General features: G+C 31.8%; 2 protein-coding genes across 2 annotated transcripts in view; both read right to left on the bottom strand.

The window, feature by feature from the left end:
- The window catches only part of LOC139498786 (uncharacterized), a 598,641-nt gene that overhangs the window by 125,821 nt on the left and 453,074 nt on the right, over positions 1-19,746 (bottom strand). The gene's annotated exons all lie outside the window — the stretch shown is intronic.
- On the bottom strand, positions 16,309-17,169 carry LOC139497690 (cyclic GMP-AMP synthase-like receptor 2). Its single transcript, XM_071285924.1, has one exon. It carries the CDS (start codon positions 17,167-17,169, stop codon positions 16,309-16,311), a length of 861 nt encoding a protein of 286 aa, XP_071142025.1.

A 19,746-nucleotide genomic window follows, 5' to 3' on the forward strand; every position in this document is an offset into this window, starting at 1 on the left:
TATACCTTTGACTTATATGTATTTGTATACCTTATTCAAAAAATTGGTAATATACATGTACGTGTATATTAGTAGAATAACTAATAAAATTGAGAACTGAAATCGGGAATGCGTCAAAGGAACAATAACCGACTAAAGGGAGGAAAACAGCATAAGGCCATCAAAAAATGTTCAATACAGAAAAATATACTTATATTTAGCTGTACATGTATATATTATATCTATGTTAAGTTGCATAAAATATATACCTATATACAGCTGTATACCTTTTCCGTATATTTAGTTGTAAACAATATACCTATATTGAGTGGTAAAGATTTTACTTATATTTATTAGTTGGGACTGTGTGGGATTCTGACGTAACAGACGTTATATATGTCACAGTCGGATTACTTTTTCCTGATACTGAAATAAAACAATAACTGTACCTAACAAGAATGTGTCCAAAGTACACGGATGCCCCACTCCCACTATCATTTTCCATGTTCAATGGACCGTGAAATTGGATAAAAAATATAAGAAGGCATTAAAATTAGAAAGATAATATCATAGGGAACATGTGTACTAAGTTTCAAGTTGATTGGACATCAACTTCATCAAAAACTACCTTGACCAAAAACTTTAACCTGAAACATGCACTTTCATTTTCTATGTTCAGTGGACCGTGAAATTGGGGTCAAAAGTTTAATTTGGCTATAAAATTAGAAAGATCATATCATAAGGAACATGTGTACTAAGTTTCAAGTCGATTGGACTTCAACCTCATCAAAAACTGCCTTGACCAAAAACGTTAACCTGAAGCGGGACAGACGGACGGACGAACGAACGGACGAACGGACGCACAGACCAGAAAACATAATGCCCCTCTACTATCGTAGGTGGGTCATAAAAACAATTCCTTTCCACACTATGTCAAGCGAAAACCCAAACTCTACAGTTTTACAACCTTTTTTTATTGACCGTTCTTATGTTGTTCTTTTACACCACTGTCCCAGGTTAGGGTGAGGGTTATGATCTTGCTATCTTGTTAAACCCCGCCACATTCTGTGTGTATGTGCCTGTCCTTAGTCAGGAACCTGTAATTCAGAGGTTGTGTATGTTAATGTGTTATATATTTGTTATTCGTTTCTTTTTTATGTAAATACATTAGGCTATCAGTTTTCTGGTTTGAATGGTTTTACAATATTGTCATTTCGGGGCTATTTATAGCTGACTTTACCGTATGGGCTTTGATAATTGTAGAACAACGTAATGTGACCTATAGCTGTGAATGTCTGTGTCATTTGGTCTATTGTGGAGAGTTGTCTCATTGGCAAGCATACCACATCTTCTATTTCATCTTCTCTAATTGTTATTCCAAAAAAATCCTGTTGAAGTCCAATTATGATATTTCTTTGTTATTTTTGTTTTTTTAAATTTAATAATTTCGCAAATTTTTATACATATATTACGAAATATGAAAACATTAGATATGTAACATGCTATAGGTCAAATCGTAAAAAATAGTTTTTAGCAGGAAAACCGTGCATTTATTTTAAATTTCTTTGAAAAAATCTATGCTTTTGGGGAAATTGCGAACTTTATACCAGACTCATTTAATTTTATACACATAAATAAGTTATGTATTTTAAACAAAAAGAGTTTCATATTTCAAGATAGGTCTTTCACAAAAAATGGTTTATTTCTATTTTAAAAATACTAGATTTGGTGTTTTATCACACATTTTTTGCTCCAAGTATTCAGAAAGTTTTATGACCGAGTTCCCAGGTGACTTTCAAACATTTTAAAAACATTTGGTCCAGGTTATCATAATTACATCACTAAGAGTAATAAGTGTTATAACACATGACAACATCAGTCTGATATACAATATATTTCTTTACACAAAATGTTTCACGTTTCTTTTAAACCTACATCAAATTGATCAACATACGTTCATAATAAAATTACTGTTAACGTCACAGTCTAATTTCGGTTCCTGACTGCGTTCCGCGTTTAAGTCGTGTCGATTTCTTTTAAAAACAAATTCAACGATTGGGAAGGAAAAAAATGTACCAAATTGATTGCAAGATAAACACAACAACTGTTCAGTGTCTTTAAATATCAGTTGTATATGTACGTTGCTAGAAACATGAGTAAACTCTCCCTAAAGCTAGCACAAACACAGCTGATATTTAAAGACACTAAATAGTTATTGTCTATGTAACTGTGGAAAACAAACAATGCTATCATCATATAAAATGCAAGTTTTTATTTGTTGAACCTACCTCATTGCTATTATTGCAATGCTAAAAACTTGCAACAGTTTCTGACAGCAGTTAATTGTCATTTGTACCAAATGTAACAAATGTCTGACAAATAAGCTGGACACATGGACACCAGAGATTGCTTTCATTTTTGGGAATGAAATTACGTAACTGAACAATCTACCTCCATTGACAGTATTTTACTTCATGCTTTTTTCTTTTCTCAGAAATATTTAAAGCTGTCAGATGAATTTCATTAAGTTAATCAATGTAAATTTGTAGCTGTAATTCTAGTGTTTGAAAAATTAGATTATATTTATATGAAGAAGGAATGAAAAAAATCGGTAATGTTTTAGTCGATGATTTTTACTTTCATATCTAAACTTAAAGTCATAACTAAGTGATACATGTGTACGATTAAATTACAAAATGTACTTACGCAAATTTCTGATCAGTCTAATGAATTTGTCTAATATAATTCCAAATTAGATCATGTTTTCAAAAACTAGTTGTATGTTTGTATCTAAGAAAAAGAAAAGGAACAGGTTCATAGGGAAGTAAAATGTCCAACAACAGGGACACTCTATTTATATCTATAAATCAAGTAACCTGTGACATTTAAATATTAAGACGACATCATAGCTGGTGTATTATACTATGAAGTTAATTATTATGTACATATATTTTCAATCTTATCAAGAGCGAACTTGTCTTTGGGAAAATCAAACTTATAAAAGTAAATCATAGTTTATTACCCCTTAAAAATAATATAATTTTGTATATTCGCTCGTAACGAAGAGATTTATAAAAGTAACAGTAGCGTGTAATATTAAGAAGAAGACAGTGTTGCATCTTTATGAGTTGAAAAAGAAATTAAGGATATAGTCATTTGTAGTGAACATTGATTTCAGCATTCCAATTAGCACAATTCCTGTTTTTCCTGACTCACAATATGCAATAATTCTTAACGTCTTAATTGTTCCTAGGTATTGAAATAATTGTTGCCTTAATATGTTTTTTTCAAATTTTTACAACAAAAACCGAAAAAAAATAATCTCTCAATATGATTAATGTTACATTTTGTTCATTCTTACTTCAGAATGACCAAAATGCTTTATTTTTTTTTGTTCAGGATAGTCTAACTTAATAAAATAAAAGTATTAAAATATTTCTTTCTGTTATAATTGTTCACATGTGATTCATTCTATCTTTGATTCGGGGAGATCATTTTTGTCTAAATGTTTAGATCCTTGACATTTTTTCAAGTAACATTCAGATATGAAGTTGTGCAGTTATATCTTACACACATGTGGTGTGTTGCATTAATAAATGGCAAAAACGGTAAAATACAAAAATGACAACCTCCAAGGAAAATTTAAAACGGAAATTCCTTTATGACTTGGCACAATCAAAAGCTGCTACACATACAACGAATGGAATACAGCTGTCATAGTCTTGACTTAGTATAGGGATTTCCTTATGTAGAAAATTGTGGATTAAACCTAGTTTTACAGCTAGCTAAACATTTCACTTGTATGACAATCGCATAATATTCCATTACTTCAACAATGTATGAGCAAAACAAATAGACTTTAGGATATTTGTCAATACTGGATACAAAGGTCAATATTGTATTAATATCTTAGTTATTATAAAACTTTATCAACAAAGAAAAACAAAGTGGGATCAAGAGACGCTATATACATAGATAGAAAAATACTTTAAAAAATAAATACAAGTTTACAAAGAAACATACAATATACAAAGTAAGTAAAAAGACAAGGCTATAAAGATGACTATTAATAATAACACAATGGCGGGATGTATAAATATCTAGATTCGCCAATAGTAAATAACTAAAAAAAAAGGGCATAACCAATAAAAATTTAAAATATGCAAGGAAAAATGAAACGAACACTATAAAACGTAAGTAAGATGATTTAAATTTTGTTAATCAAGAAACTGGTAATGTCAAATAATATTTAAATAAGTCATTGATTTTTTTCTCATTTATTTTTAATCATACCACTTCTTCTTTTTTATTCTAGTTGTCACACTTTACAGTATATTAAATGTGTATATCAAAGTTATTGTGTTATAAAGGTAGTGATTATAACCTGGTTTGGTGATGAATCGAGATAACAAAACATTTAAATAGATAAGATTATAAAAGTAAAATATGAAATATTGTACTTAGCCTATAATAAGGTTAGATTGAATAGTGCATAAGTGATTGCAAACATCAGTTTTGTAAAAGTTCATGTTTATTTTTAGTCTAAAATCTCAGCAGTGCATTTTTTCATCTTGAATTATTTGAATTTACAAACCTAATGGAGGGTCTATAGCCTCTGTCCCGTGTGTAAATCTTCTCATGTCACGTGGGACAATTTCAGCTTCTTTGTGGCTATTCTAAATATTGTAAAATATTGGTTTGTACGTGTTTTGATACCAATAATACTCTGCTGCATTCATGTAAAATTTAGCAATTTTCACATCACAAAAACAATGAGATGGATTGATGATAGAAAATCCCTTTTACATACGAAAAAATATAAATAGATGTTCTACTGCTATTTACTAAATTGTATCTTTAAAGATTTAATTCTGTAATGGCGGAAATTTTAATCGATGTCTATTAAAATACAAGGCAATTTTTGTTAATATTTCGTTAGTTCGCCTCTAGAAGTCATTGTAATTTATGAAAGTAAAAACATTATTGTTCATACAACCTATCATTTGAAAGGTCTCTATAAGTCTCCATCTATCTCTATATGGTACGACGCCTTAAAAAAAAGACGATTTTCAAGTAAATTGTCAACTATCTTTGTCAAATACGTGAGTAAATACACAACCCTTAGGTATACAAGCTACTTTTGATGTATTTTGAGAATAATCGAGATTAAATGAAAATATTCACCCGAAACATTTCTGTTCAGATGAATGAAGAATGAGTACACTATTTTTAATTTTGAAACACATACAATTTGGTCCAAAATAAAAGCTTAATTTCAATCAATTAATATCTTTAATGGCCATGTCGTATAAAATAAGCCATCGGGAATAATCAATTTAATACGGGAATACGTATGACAAGTATGTATATTCTTGATAAATATTCAAATAATGACAATAACCAAATTTGTTTATTATGATTGTGTATCTGGTTGTATATTGTTCACCATTAAACTGTATATATAAAAAAGAAGATATAGTATTATTGTAAATGAGAAAACTCTCGACAAGATACCAAAATGACACAGACATTAACAAGTATAGGTCACCATACGGCCGTCAACAATGAGAAAAACCCATACCGCAATGTCAGCTATAAAAGGCCCTGAAATGACAATGTAAATACAATGAAACACACGGCCACTGAAAGCTTTATTATTGTAGAGCCCAGGTGGTCGTGTGGTCTATCGGGACGGCTGCAGTGCATGCGATTTGGTGTCACGATATCACAGTAGCATGGATTCGAATCCCGGCGAGGGAAGAACAAAAAATTTGCGAAAGCAAATTTTCAGATCTAACATTGTTGGGTTGATGTTTAGACGAGTTGTATATACATAATGTACACAGCCATGTATCATCAACATGATGGCGATCCGATGGATAAATCTGTTGTAGAGTTGTCACTGACTCAGACGAACTTATAAATATAATTATTTTCTGTGACTGTATCTTACATTAATTTGTAGGATCCTTTACTACAGATAATTGAGCTGATCTGTCACAATAACATCTCCATACATTATATATCATGTACTGTAGTACGCCGCTAGATTAAAACTGACGAGGAAAGGTAACACACGGCCACTGAAAGCTTTATTATTGTAGAGCCCAGGTGGTCGTGTGGTCTAGCGGGACGGCTGCAGTGCATGCGATTTGGTGTCACGATATCACAGTAGCATGGATTCGAATCCCGGCGAGGGAAGAACAAAAAATTTGCGAAAGCAAATTTTCAGATCTAACATTATTGGGTTGATGTTTAGACGAGTTGTATATACATAATGTACACAGCCATGTATCATCATCATTGATGGCGATCCGATGGATAAATCTGTTGTAGAGTTGTCTCCGACTCAGACGAACTTATAAATATAATTATTTTCTGTGACTGTATCTTACATTAATTTGTAGAATCCTTTACTATAGATAATTGAGCTGATCTGTAACAATAACATCTCCATACCTTATATATCATGTACTGTAGTACGCCGCTAGATTAAAACTGACGAGGAAAGGTAACACACGGCCACTGAAAACTTTATTATTGTAGAGCTTTGGTGGTCGTGTGGTCTAGCGGGACGGCTGCAGTGCAGGCGATTTGGTGTCATGATATCACAGTACCATGGGTTCGAATCCCGGCGAGGGAAGAACAAAAAATTTGCGAAAGCAAATTTACAGATCTAACATTGTTGGGTTGATGTTTAGACGAGTTGTATATACATAATGTACACAGCCATGTATCACCATCGATATCATTGATGGCGATCCGATGGATAAATCTGTTGTAGAGTTGTCACCGACTCAGACGTACTTATAAATATGATTATTTTCTGTGACTGTATCTTACATTAATTTGTAGGATCCATTACTAATGATAATTGAGCTGATCTGTAACAATAACATCTCCATGCCTTATATATCATGTACTGTAGTACGCCGCTAGATTAAAACTGACGAGGAAAGGTAACACACGGCCACTGAAAGCTTTATTATTGTAAAAACCAAGGTGGTCGTGTGGTCTAGCGGGACTGAGGCTATTTGGTGTCACGATATCACTGTAGCATGGGTTCGAATCCCGGCGAGGGAAGAACAAAAAATTTGCGAAAGCAAATTTACAGATCTAACATTGTTGGGTTGATGTTTAGACGAGTTGTATTAACATAATATACACAGCCATGTATCACCATCATTGATGGCGATCCGATGGATAAATCTGTTGTAGAATTGTCACCGACTCAGACGTTCTTAATATAATTATTTTCTGTGACTGTATCTTACATTAATTTGTAGGATCCTTTACTATAGATAATTGAGCTGATCTGTCACAATAACATCTCCATGCCTTATATATCATGTACTGTAGTACGCCGCTAGATTAAAACTGACGAGGAAAGGTAACACACGGCCACTGAAAGCTTTATTATTGTAGAATCCAGGTGGCCGTGTGGTCTAGCGGGACGGCTGCAGTGCAGGCGATTTGGTGTCACGATATCACAGTAGCATGGATTCGAATCCCGGCGAGGGAAGAACAAAAAATTTGCGAAAGCAAATTGACAGATCTAACATTGTGGGGTTGATGTTTAGACGAGTTGTATATACATAATGTACATAGCCATGTATCACCATCATTGATGGCAATCCGATGGATACATCTGTTGAAAATTTGTCACCGACTCAGACGTACTTATAAATATAATTATTTTCTGTGACTGTATCTTACATTAATTTGTAGGATCCTTTACTATAGATAATTGAGCTGATCTGTAACAATAACATCTCCATGCCTTAAATATCATGTACTGTAGTACGCCGCTAGATTAAAACTGACGAGGAAAGGTAACACACGGCCACTGAAAGCTTTATTATTGTAGAGCCAAGGTGGTCGTGTGGTCTAGCGGGACGGTTGCAGTGCAGACGATTTGGTGTCACGATATCACAGTAGCATGGGTTCGAATCCCGGCGAGGGAAGAACAAAAAATTTGCGAAAGCAAATTTACAGATCTAACATTGTTGGGTTGATGTTTAAACGAGTTGTATATATATATATATATATATATATATATACAAAAAAAGTTTCTTTTCAAGCGGTGTACAGAATTATATATTAAAAATTAAATACACAAAAAGAGTTTTAAAAGCAGCATTGTCTAGCGCTTTCATCCATCTTGGGACTTTTCAAGACTATGAACGTCGTTATGAACGTCGTTATGGGGAACACATTAGTATTATGACGTAACGTCATTGTTCGTAAAATATTAGTAGTATGACGCAACGTTATTGTTCATGTAACTACTAAGCATTAAGCTTGGCGTCAAACACTTTTATAAATTTTCTTTCTAGTTCTTTACGGTATTCTTCTGTTGGTTCTGTACATTTGAAGAACGGGAAAAATTTGAATTTTCCTCCCGCACAAATATCTAAATGTTCGCTCAACGGAATTTGTCCTCCCGTTTGTGACTACTCATGATCCGTCATTACCAAATGCCTTCAAGTTTATAAAATCGAATTTTCCGATTTTACATCAAAGTGAAACAATGAAAAATTTGGTAACAGAAGAATCGATCATTTATAGTAGAAGACAACCGAAAAATTTGAAACGCCAACTTACAAAAGCGCGATTTGATATAGTTAAGAAGATATCATCCGTACAAATTTGTGGCGATTCACGCTGTGGAGTATGTTCCAGAGACAATTATATTTACTTAGAAATAGGCAGTACGAAATATTTCAAAAACGGTAAGAAATTTACAGTAAACGCAAATATGACTTGCAAATCAGAAAATGTAATCTATTGTATAACATGTGTCAACTGTAAAGAAAACTACATCGGTCAAACAGGAAATAGTGTGTGTGAACGGGTCAGGATCCATAAACAGCAAATCCGGCAACCCGAGTACAGACAAATTCCGTTGAGCGAACATTTAGATATTTGTGCGGGAGGAAAATTCAAATTTTTCCCGTTCTTCAAATGTACAGAACCAACAGAAGAATACCGTAAAGAACTAGAAAGAAAATTTATAAAAGTGTTTGACGCCAAGCTTAATGCTTAGTAGTTACATGAACAATAACGTTGCGTCATACTACTAATATTTTACGAACAATGACGTTACGTCATAATACTAATGTGTTCCCCATAACGACGTTCATAACGACGTTCATAGTCTTGAAAAGTCCCAAGATGGATGAAAGCGCTAGACAATGCTGCTTTTAAAACTCTTTTTGTGTATTTAATTTTTAATATATATATATATATATATATAGATAGAAAACACAGGAATTTTACGCTTAGAAAAAAATATACTTGGAAAAAGACAGAATAAAGTTAAATTCTGTTTTTTTCAGTTTTGGACCAAAATGACTACAAATACTTTATATTTTTTGCTTGGTAATTTTAGATTTGCCTTGTAATTTTAGATTGGCTTTAAAATATGTTTTTGGTCTTAATGTTGCATTGTTGTCTTCAAAATTCAAACGGTCGTTTTTATAATGAAACCTTAAAATCGTTCTACCCTTACGCAAACAACTAATAACTGATGGGCAAAATAGAGTATACTGATATAATATGTGTAGCGTTTAATTCTATGATCAAATATTGTCCTAAAGTTTCTTATGATTTGCAATAAAAATATAATGTTGAATGGGGCTCTTGGAAATACCACTATAGCTTTTGAAGATACATTATTTTATACGAAAGTCAAACGTATTCACATCTGATATTTTATGCTTAGAGAGAACATGCCCTATGGTGTTTTATGTTTTAAAATGACAATAATTACTACTTTGTTTTAGCTTGTGTCATTGTGTTTGTAAATTGATGTATTACGCGAATTGTGTTTTGTTAATGTTGTAAAAAATTAAAAAGCAAAAAAAATCAAAGGAGAATGTTCGTAGTCAAATGACAAAATCAGAAGCTCACAAACATAACAACATTGAATAACAACTTTGCCGTTCCTGACTTAGAATATGCATTTACTTATGTAGAAAATGGTGGATAAAACCTGGACGTATAGCTAGCTTAATAACTTCTCGCTAATATGACAGTAGTATTATCTTGAAAGCACTATGTGAACAACAACAAACTAGAAATAGGTAAACATCACAATAACAGTCAACCTTGTGTTATGAGTTATTTGTTTTGCTACCGATCCCTACAGATCAATATAGGATTATCAAGAATATAAAAATCCATGATGAAGGCGAAATTTGCTTTGAATTTTACTCACCTTCTATGGATCCATAGGGGGTCAGTACTAACTCGTATAACGTGTATATCGCACATGGAACTGTTTATATTAAGTTATATACTGTGGATTCATTTATTTTCATGGGTACCAATTTTCGTGGATGAAGGAAAAAATTACATGTTAATGGATATTTAATTTCGCGGTTTTGCCAAGTCAGCATACACACCTCTAAAATATCTGTCATTCGTTGCACATTTAATTTCATGGTTCACATGTACCCACGAAATTAACGAAAATTGGTATCCAACGAATAATAATGATTCCACAGTATAACAATAAGCAATGAACAACAAGTAGAAAATTGGTACCTTTAATTTTTTTACTACCACTGGATCGATGCCTCTGCTGGTGGACTAAAAGTCCCCGAGGGTATCACTAGCCCAGTAGCGAGTACTTCGGTACTGGCATGAAAATACGGATTTTTTGTGTTATTAAAATTTGCTGATACAAAATATTAGAAATTATTATAAATTAAGGAATGTATCTCCCTCATGCAAAGCTCTGATTCCTTTCACGGATTTGGCTATCCATTTTGGACCTTTTGGATTATAGCTCTTCATCTTTTATATAAGCTTTGGATTTTAAATATTTTGGCCACGAGCATCACTGAAGAGATATGTATTGTCGAAATGCGCATCTGGTGCTAGAAAATTGAAACCGTTAATTTTATTATACCTATTTCAAGTTAAAATTAAGAATTGAAATTGGAAACGTGTCAAATAAAAAGCAACCCGACAAATAGCAGAAAACATTCGAAGGCTACTTACGGATCTTCAACTCAGCGAGAAAAAAAAACAAACCTGAAACAAGTGTTTACTAGTTCAATGACAATGGATATCACACTTAACTCCATTATAAAATATAGATGAACAAAAATAAAACAAAAACATACAAGACTCAGAGTGGTCAGAGGCTTCTCACTTGAATTAAACATGTTTTGTTGTAATAATAGAAGATACAAACAATCAAATGAATAAGTGTGCTTTGTTTTCTCACTTATCGACAATAATGCTATAACAATTGTAGCCTTCTGAGAGGTCGGATATGAGTCTATATCTACCTAAACAACTTTGGCGACCTCGGATAATTCATACTGGTCGATTTATCCTCGTATTGATCTCATACAAATGCTATATTATATATATTGGCATTTAAACAAGACTGTATAGGTTCAGGAAAAACAAACGAAAACATAGGATAAAAACAACGGAACTGTTTTTGAAGTGCATTGGGCATTATCTCCTGCTGTGCTTGGAATGTTTCAATTTTTAAATAAAACCTTGTCTTTTGGAGTTCTTACTGTCGATTTTGTGAATTAACACATACTTTTAAATACAAAGTACCATAGCCGACTATGTTTGTGTTAGCAATTATTTTCTTAAATGGCGCTTTAAATAACAAAAATGTTTTTGAGTTATACGAGCACGAGTTTTATTCACATATTTAACTTATGTGGGCTTATGTAGGACCCGCAATTGTGTTTACTCTATGTTCACGTGTACATATATATGTGATTCAAAATCTTTCAAACATTGATATAAGTTAAATAACTTTGCTTTGTATTAGTGTACCTATGTTTAGTTGTTTATTGATAGTCAATTAAACTTTCAGGGTTTAACAAAAAGATGAAGATACATTTGGGTGTATATGCATTCATAGATAAAAAAAATAGCATTCATCGCTGGTTGAATTTTAATGTCAAGTCATGAGGCAAATGGCAAAAAAAAACAGAAGAACATTCATGGTCTCTGACAGAGGTTACGTATTAATAAAGCTATATCTGTCAGTACGTATTATGGGAACAAAATAACATCACGTAACTTTTATGCATAATCCAACTATTATATTGGTGATTAAAATTAAACCAATAATTAGTCTTTTTACATTTGGTTTATCAATTACTTTCAAAATATAACTGTATCAATATGTAAGTGATATTGTTTAAAGTGTGTTTACATGGTTTACTTTTAACAAATGAGTGTTTTTTACTTTCCTTTTTGAATTTAGTGTAACCTCAACTAATAAATCTTTACGAATACACACAAGTAATGTACTTACGCAATCTCTGATCTTCGGTTTAATTTGTATACTATCTTGATGAAAACGAACTAATTTTTTTTAAAGTATTTAGCATTTGCGTAAACAAAATGGTGGCGGTTGAACATGTTGAACGGGAAGTAAAATATCAAACAAACAGTACAATCTATTTATACTGATGACATTTAAACATTTAGAAGACCAGGTGATCTCCATATCAATTGATGGTTAATCTTAAGGCTAATATCTCGGTATCGCCATTATTTAATTATATTAACGTCAAGTACATCATGTATTAGAAGTAAATGGGTCCTTGCATCATCTGTGAAAGTCTTGTTGAATTGAAGCGCTACATAATGTGCTTTTAACATACCGGATATGACCCTTAAAAATTGTCAACACAGTACAACGTATATTTGATTGTTTAGTAATGTTCATATCCATGACAGTAAAATTGCGAAGTTATTAATTACCAACGATTTGATACGACAGACGTTCGTGTTATCTACATACGACTTATCTGTGACGCTCATATAAAAAAAAAATACAAAACCGAACAAGTACAAAGTTGAAGAGGATTGCTAACTCAAACTTACAAAACCATATTCTAACTAAATCCGAACTGGACATTCCAACATCTGCAACTCGTATGTCAATTTCAGACTTCTGTTGCTATAAGATCAAACATTTGTGTTTTAAAACAATGCCAGAAATAATTTTTAAAAAAGGAGATAAAAAACAAATACATGTAATGTTAATTCATTCAAAAAATCATAAACTTTTGCGTTATTTGATTGCTTCAAACTTTTTAAATTTTGTAAACATTCTGTGTTACACGAAAACGATAGTTTTAACTTGTTTGCAAAACACAAAGCCGCTGTGTGATTTCATAACTTGCCAAGCCAAACAAACTGCATAATATTGTTATATATGTTAAACAAAATATGAGGAGAATATCTAAAAGCAACACGAGCAGAAACGATACCACAATTACTAAAGTAAAAAGTCAAACAAAGAGCATAACGATACGTAACCGAATGTCAAGTTTACCATTACCTTATAATGGTGTTGATCTAACTTGCCCAGGAAACGTACGCAATTCATATCATTATGAAGTTTTCGAAAAATATTTGATATAAAGACAACTAACTTTTAACGAGCTATACTATTAAAGAACAAGCATTTGTAATGCAAAAGCGCGAAGTGAAAGAAGTATGTTTTAGAATAGGAAATATACTTCTCTACATGTTTAACTATATTAAACCAAAGACAGTAGTAGAACTGGTTTTGGTTCGTTGATACTATTAATAAGTTTTCTAATGATATTTCGTATAACTGGATGTAAGTTGGGTGCATTAAAGTTGTTCACTTGGAGCTTTTTGAAAAATGTCACTCGCTAATCATAATTGTTTTTACTAATAAACAAAATAAACGATGTCTTTAGTCGAGTGTTGTATCATTTTAGTTTGATGTCGGCCTTGAATATTTTGTGAAACTTCTTTAATAGCTTACCCTTTTTGGACCTTTAAAATTATTCTTTTTCTGTCTAGAAATACTTGGCAATAACACATGTAGTGTTTGCATTGAGAGTGTTACCGTTTAACGTTAGAGACCAAAAGAAGTATTCCAAATAACTTCTCCTCGTTTATATCATACTTGTTTTTGCAAGTTTAACGTAGATTGTCAGAGGAATTTGCGAAACTATATTTATTTCTAAATAACAGAAACAATAGAAAACAAGTTTAAATACAGTAATGAATTTTATGATTAAAATTTTAAGTTTAAATTCATGAACATAAATTACTGTCATATGTATACAAGACCTTAACTCACACTATGTTGCTATCATATGTTGATACTAATACAGTAATAATTTCAGATTCACCTGATATAATGATGTATAGTTGTTAAAGGAGTTGACGTCATGTCATTGATATTTCTTATATGAACATAAGAATCGTTGATTGATTTGTCAAAAACATGTCAATGAATGACTTATATAACAAAATATTTCAACAAGTTCTAACATATTGTTTTGATTATGTTTAATTTTGTAACTTAAATACTATATATTGAAGCCGATTCATTGAAAAAGTTAGGCAAACGACACCATAGGAACATTCAAACTCATATATCAAAAAAACAAACTGAAAGCGCCATGGCTAAAGAGGACAAAGCGAAACATAATAGTACCAAAGACAAAACATAGAAAACTAAAGTAAATAATGCATTGTCTACTTGTAATGACTACTTAAAAACATTCATAATTATTTTGTCAAACAGAAGTATACTTCCAATTACAAGCATGTATATATAGAAGACCGTGCGTTTATCTTGGAAACAATAATTCGAAACTGATGTATACATACAGGAACCTGTTGATTGGTGGTTATCGTTTATTGATATGATTCATAAGTGTTTTTCGTTCTATTTTTATTTATATAAAAATAAGAAGGTTGATTTTCTTGTTTAAATTATTTTACGCAACTCATGTACGGGTCTTTTTTAGCTTGCTGTTCGGTGCGAGACATGGCTCTGTGTTGAAGGCCGTTCTTTTACCCACAAATGTTTTCAAACAATGTGACTTGAATGATAGTTGTCTCATTGGCACTTATCTTCTTATTTCTACATGTTACCCTGGCCTTCCAGATGAATTAGCACGAACACATAGGTGAATTCGAAAGGAATATGAAACTGCTATTTTGTTAAAGATTGACACACTACGAAAGTCGTAAAAGTCTACAATGAAACGTATTTATGGTTTCAAGTCTAGCGTGCGGAGCCAACAACTAGAACTAGACGTTGTTAAAAACATCAATCACAATCATTCTATTACCGGAATTTTCAGTTATAAATATTGGAGTTGCAAAGGTATAGTTCATTTTTAGTTTGGATATATTTCAATGCAAACCTATTTAGAATAAAATAAAATCAATATGATGTCAAAATCGGAATTGTTCTCCAAATCGTTATAGGGATATACCATTGTTTTACAATGTATAATACTTTATCACTGTAAAAAAATCATGCAATATTCAGATACAATACTATTTACAGTCCTACATCATGTCCATAAACCAACATAATAACAGAATTTTTATTGTCACAATCTTTCCATGGAACAAAATATGTGCATATTGAACCATGATACATCCAACGATGCTGGTTTTCAAATCAATTCGAACTTGCTATCTTACTAATGCTATTACTATACCGAGTCATGCATGTACTATTCTTAAAGTATGAGTATTGTCCAATATAAGGTATCGTCACCTGATTGTTAATTCAAGATCACGAAGCGCGTTTTGTTTTCCTCTGTAATTTCCAAGATGATGGCAGCATAGAAATTGTAGAAGATACGAATACACAACAGGTAGAAACCAACACAGATTGCCAACTATTAAAGGCGTCAGTTCGTCTGGTAATAAAAAGAACGGATATTCAAAATATACATCTTCAATTACCAAATTTTGAATAGCAAGCAATAATCCACATCTGTGTTTTGTTTCCTTGAATACAGTCTGTTCAACCAAGCATTTCAAAAATGAAGATGGATCATATCCGGTTTACATCTTGATAAACAGTAGTTTATTATAACAAGACATTCCTGAAATCGTTTACATTTATAAAAAAAATGCTAGCAATAACCACGTCGAAATTGAATCTGAACGTAAACTAATCTGTACAAAACACAAAGTTCTTTTGTATTGTTTGTAAAACGATTTGTTTCTAGACATCATGTAAAAATAATGAGATGATCGTAAAGCTTTCCTAGTATATACAGACAGCATGTATGTACAGAGTTCCTTATTAAACCAAAAATTAGCGATTAGTTTAATTGTACTGAAAATTGACTCAGAACTAAACGATAAACTCGTGATATTCATGTAATAATAACACGACAATTCCGACGGTGACAGTACCATTCCATGCGAATTAACTGATTCTAATTTATAGTTCTGAAAAGTAGAAGTTTCAAATACCGAAATCCATGGTGATTCATAAATAATCCGTAGTGTACCTAGTAATGCCTTATGTTCTTTATTAGTAAATCAGTCTTCAAACAGATTGTTTTCTGGGATAAAGTAATGAAGACATATTTCATATTCCACACAGAAAATTGGTCTTCGGATGCAATCCAAGAAACAAGAAATCATATTATCAGGTTTCCATTCTGAAGGATCTATCTCCTCACTCAACCAGAACAATATTGTTTTAAGAAAGTAGGAACAAAGAAGTTCGCCATGTATTGGTTTGATAAGGTCCTTTAAAATAATTTTCATTAATGCATTACATAATAACTGAGCATGCGTAAGTGAATGAATCGACAATTTGTCGGTCACAGAAAACAATATTCGCCATTGTAAGTCCTCATTTGGAGACTTTTTACATCCAATAGGAACAAATAAAACTCCGTATTGCACAGATGCAGTTAACAGTTTGTGATGTGGCCTATTTGAACGCGATCTGTGAATCCATTGTTGAGCTGATCTGATCCATTCTTCACATCTAAAACATTCTGCATAATCATATTCACCACATGGTAAAGACTTACATGGACCATGAATAAAAATACAATCAGGTAAGCAATGTTCTCGAAAACATTTACTCGAGATATACGTTTCTTCTCCGACAGTCTCATACCAGTCGTGTATCGAATCAATATCAAGGTTTGATTTGCTTGCTAACTTCAGTTTTGTAAATCCGGGTTTTGTGTCGTTGGTATCCATAAATGATGGTATCTTAAGCTTATATCGATTATACTGGACATCATTCAAGCTTTCATTCATACGAATAAAGTTAGGAAAACTCATCGTATCGTAATCACTACCTTTGAGATCTAGACCTTCTGCTTTAAAATGTACTACCACTACTGATGCAGGTTCCAATAGTATTACTTTCAACAATATCATTCACAGTAAATATCTATATTCTTGTCCTCACAACTTCCTCAGAACCGACGATGTTACATAAGTAATTATAATATTGACGAGATAGATCCTTGTCTTTTAATTCCATATTTACTAAATACCTAGACAAAACATAGATTTTTAAATACATACAAATTCATCAACTAGTTTAAGAAGTATTTAATCAAATCAGTAAAACAGCATTTTGTGTCAAAGGCCCGTCTTATGAAAAGTTGATGAACAACAAAAAGAGACATTGAAAAAAATATTGATTTCCCAGTTCATACCAGTTAATCAATTATTTTAAGAAATTTTTAATCAACCCTTTTAAAAATATTTTTTTTTGTCGAAGCCTTGTCTTTGTCAACATGCTTGACAACATTTATAATATCCTTTATATCGGAACTGTATGTAGCCATCGTACCTTAAATGACGTTACACTGCAGTTTTTATATGCGATTGAGAAAAAACTATATATATTTGATATATAGTTAATCTAATCGAAAATACAATGAATAAATGTATATAATGAAAAACAATTCTTTGTTTATTAAGTCCTTTCACTTTTCTGTTAAACAAAACTATTGCTTTTGTTCTGATTATCATTTGTTTTTCTTCCTTCTATTTTTCCCTTTGCTGTTTGGTTGTTTTTCAAGCTGTCGCTTATATATCTGGTATATAATATCAAACAATTTAAACGGTTATGAAACTGACACCGCTTAATCAAATACTTTCCCATATAAGAGTTACATGTACCTTCCCAAACACTTTTTTTCTTGTTAAATTTTCAACAGAAGAAGCCGACAATTTGCTTTTTCTAAATTGTTTATTATATCCTCAGTATGTTTTGTTTAACTTTGACCGAAGCGATATAGTGATTCTATATGAGAGTTTTTTGCCATTATGTATATGATCAAAGTTAAATGTATTTCTTACTGGCGAACCATTAGTGATAAAGACTTAGGATCTTATGCTTGAGGTCTTTGGTCCATCGGAAGTAAAATGAGGTTAAGGTCAAATAAAATCCTATCTTTTTTACATTCATATTTGCGCATGGAATCACCTACCAAAATAATCTTTCTCAACTGGTAAGATATTATTGAATGTTGCATGCTCTTAGGAGAAATATATAAGCCATCATATACATTTTGTACATTTCTTTTTTTCCCGAACTGCACATTTGTTATTTCAAATATATTATTCTCACAACTGTGTCTGAAGATTTTTTTTATAGTATTTTTAAAAACAATGTTAAGATCAATTGGTAATATTTCTGGTCTGTGGTAGGAATTGTAGAACAACGTGTTCAAATTAAATTATTTATGCCAATAATGTTCCTTATATAAGTACTAGGAAATCATTACAGTTTAATACAATGTATAAATACCAGGAAAGTCTATACTTAACGATTACTTTAATGTGTAGGAGAACTGGTCATTAGGTTTTCCCACCCTCTGTGGAAATACCAATTGTATTTGTTCTGATTATTGGGTCTTTCCACTTTGCTGTGGAAAGACTTATTGTATTTGTTCTGGTTATTATCAACTTATGCTGATCAAATATATCATGTCATTTAAATATTTTTTATATCTTATTGAAAATCAACTCATCATAGATACCAGGACAAAATTTAGTATATACGCCAGACGCGCGTTTCGTCTACTTAAGACTCATCAGTGACGCTCGAATCCAAAAAAGTTTAAAATGCCAAATAAAGTACGAAGTTGAAGAGCATTGAGAACCAAAATTCCTGAAAGTTTTGCCAAATACAGCTAAGTTAATCTATGCCTGAGGTAGAAAAGCCTTAGTATTTCAAAAAATTCAAAAATTTGTAAACAGTAAATTTATAAAATATAACCATATCAATGACAATTCATACACATTTTAAATGTGACGCTGCTAAACCACACTAAGTTCTCTATTAGAGATATATCCAAGAAAACTGTTATTATTGTATGTGTATCTCATTGTCAAACGTAAACTTGGTAATGCATCTTCATATATGGTTTTCAAAATTGCTAGTTAAATGCTCAGAATGGTTTGGTAAATTTTCATCTGAGCAACAATTTGATTCCATATAAACGTGATTGCCTCTTTTGTTATCGACATACGTGATATATAGATCTAAATCATTAACCGTGACCAGTGAAAAGCTAAGATTTCTTGATTTGATGTCCTTTGTCAACCAAAAAGAAACATAGGTCAATATCAACGGTCAAGATAATATTTCAAAATTAAACACGTCACTTTGTGTTTGCATCTTATCCTTTATTGTTCATATCTATTATAATACACCGTTTGCTTTATAATTCTATATCTATTTAAGCCAGTTTACATTTTGTCATTGATTTTTTTAAAACAAAAGTATCATCAACTGTTGCATCTGTACACATATACTATATTAGGTTAGATATTTTTAGTTACATAGTGTGCTAGTGACCTAATACGGTATATATGGGGTCAGTAAATTCCATATGGGGTGAGAGCATTCTATCACCGGAACTTGTAGTTAGAATTAATGCAATCTAAAATATATAGATCGTTTTCAGTCTGGATTTGTTCGATGCAAACCTCTTTAGC

This window comes from Mytilus edulis, chromosome 12 (assembly GCF_963676685.1).
Source record: "Mytilus edulis chromosome 12, xbMytEdul2.2, whole genome shotgun sequence".
Taxonomy (NCBI): domain Eukaryota; kingdom Metazoa; phylum Mollusca; class Bivalvia; order Mytilida; family Mytilidae; genus Mytilus; species Mytilus edulis.

Coding starts and splice junctions, on each gene's coding strand:
- LOC139497690 (XM_071285924.1), bottom strand. CDS start 17,169: ATGATATTGTTGAAAGTAATACTATTGGAACCTGCATCAGTAGTGGTA.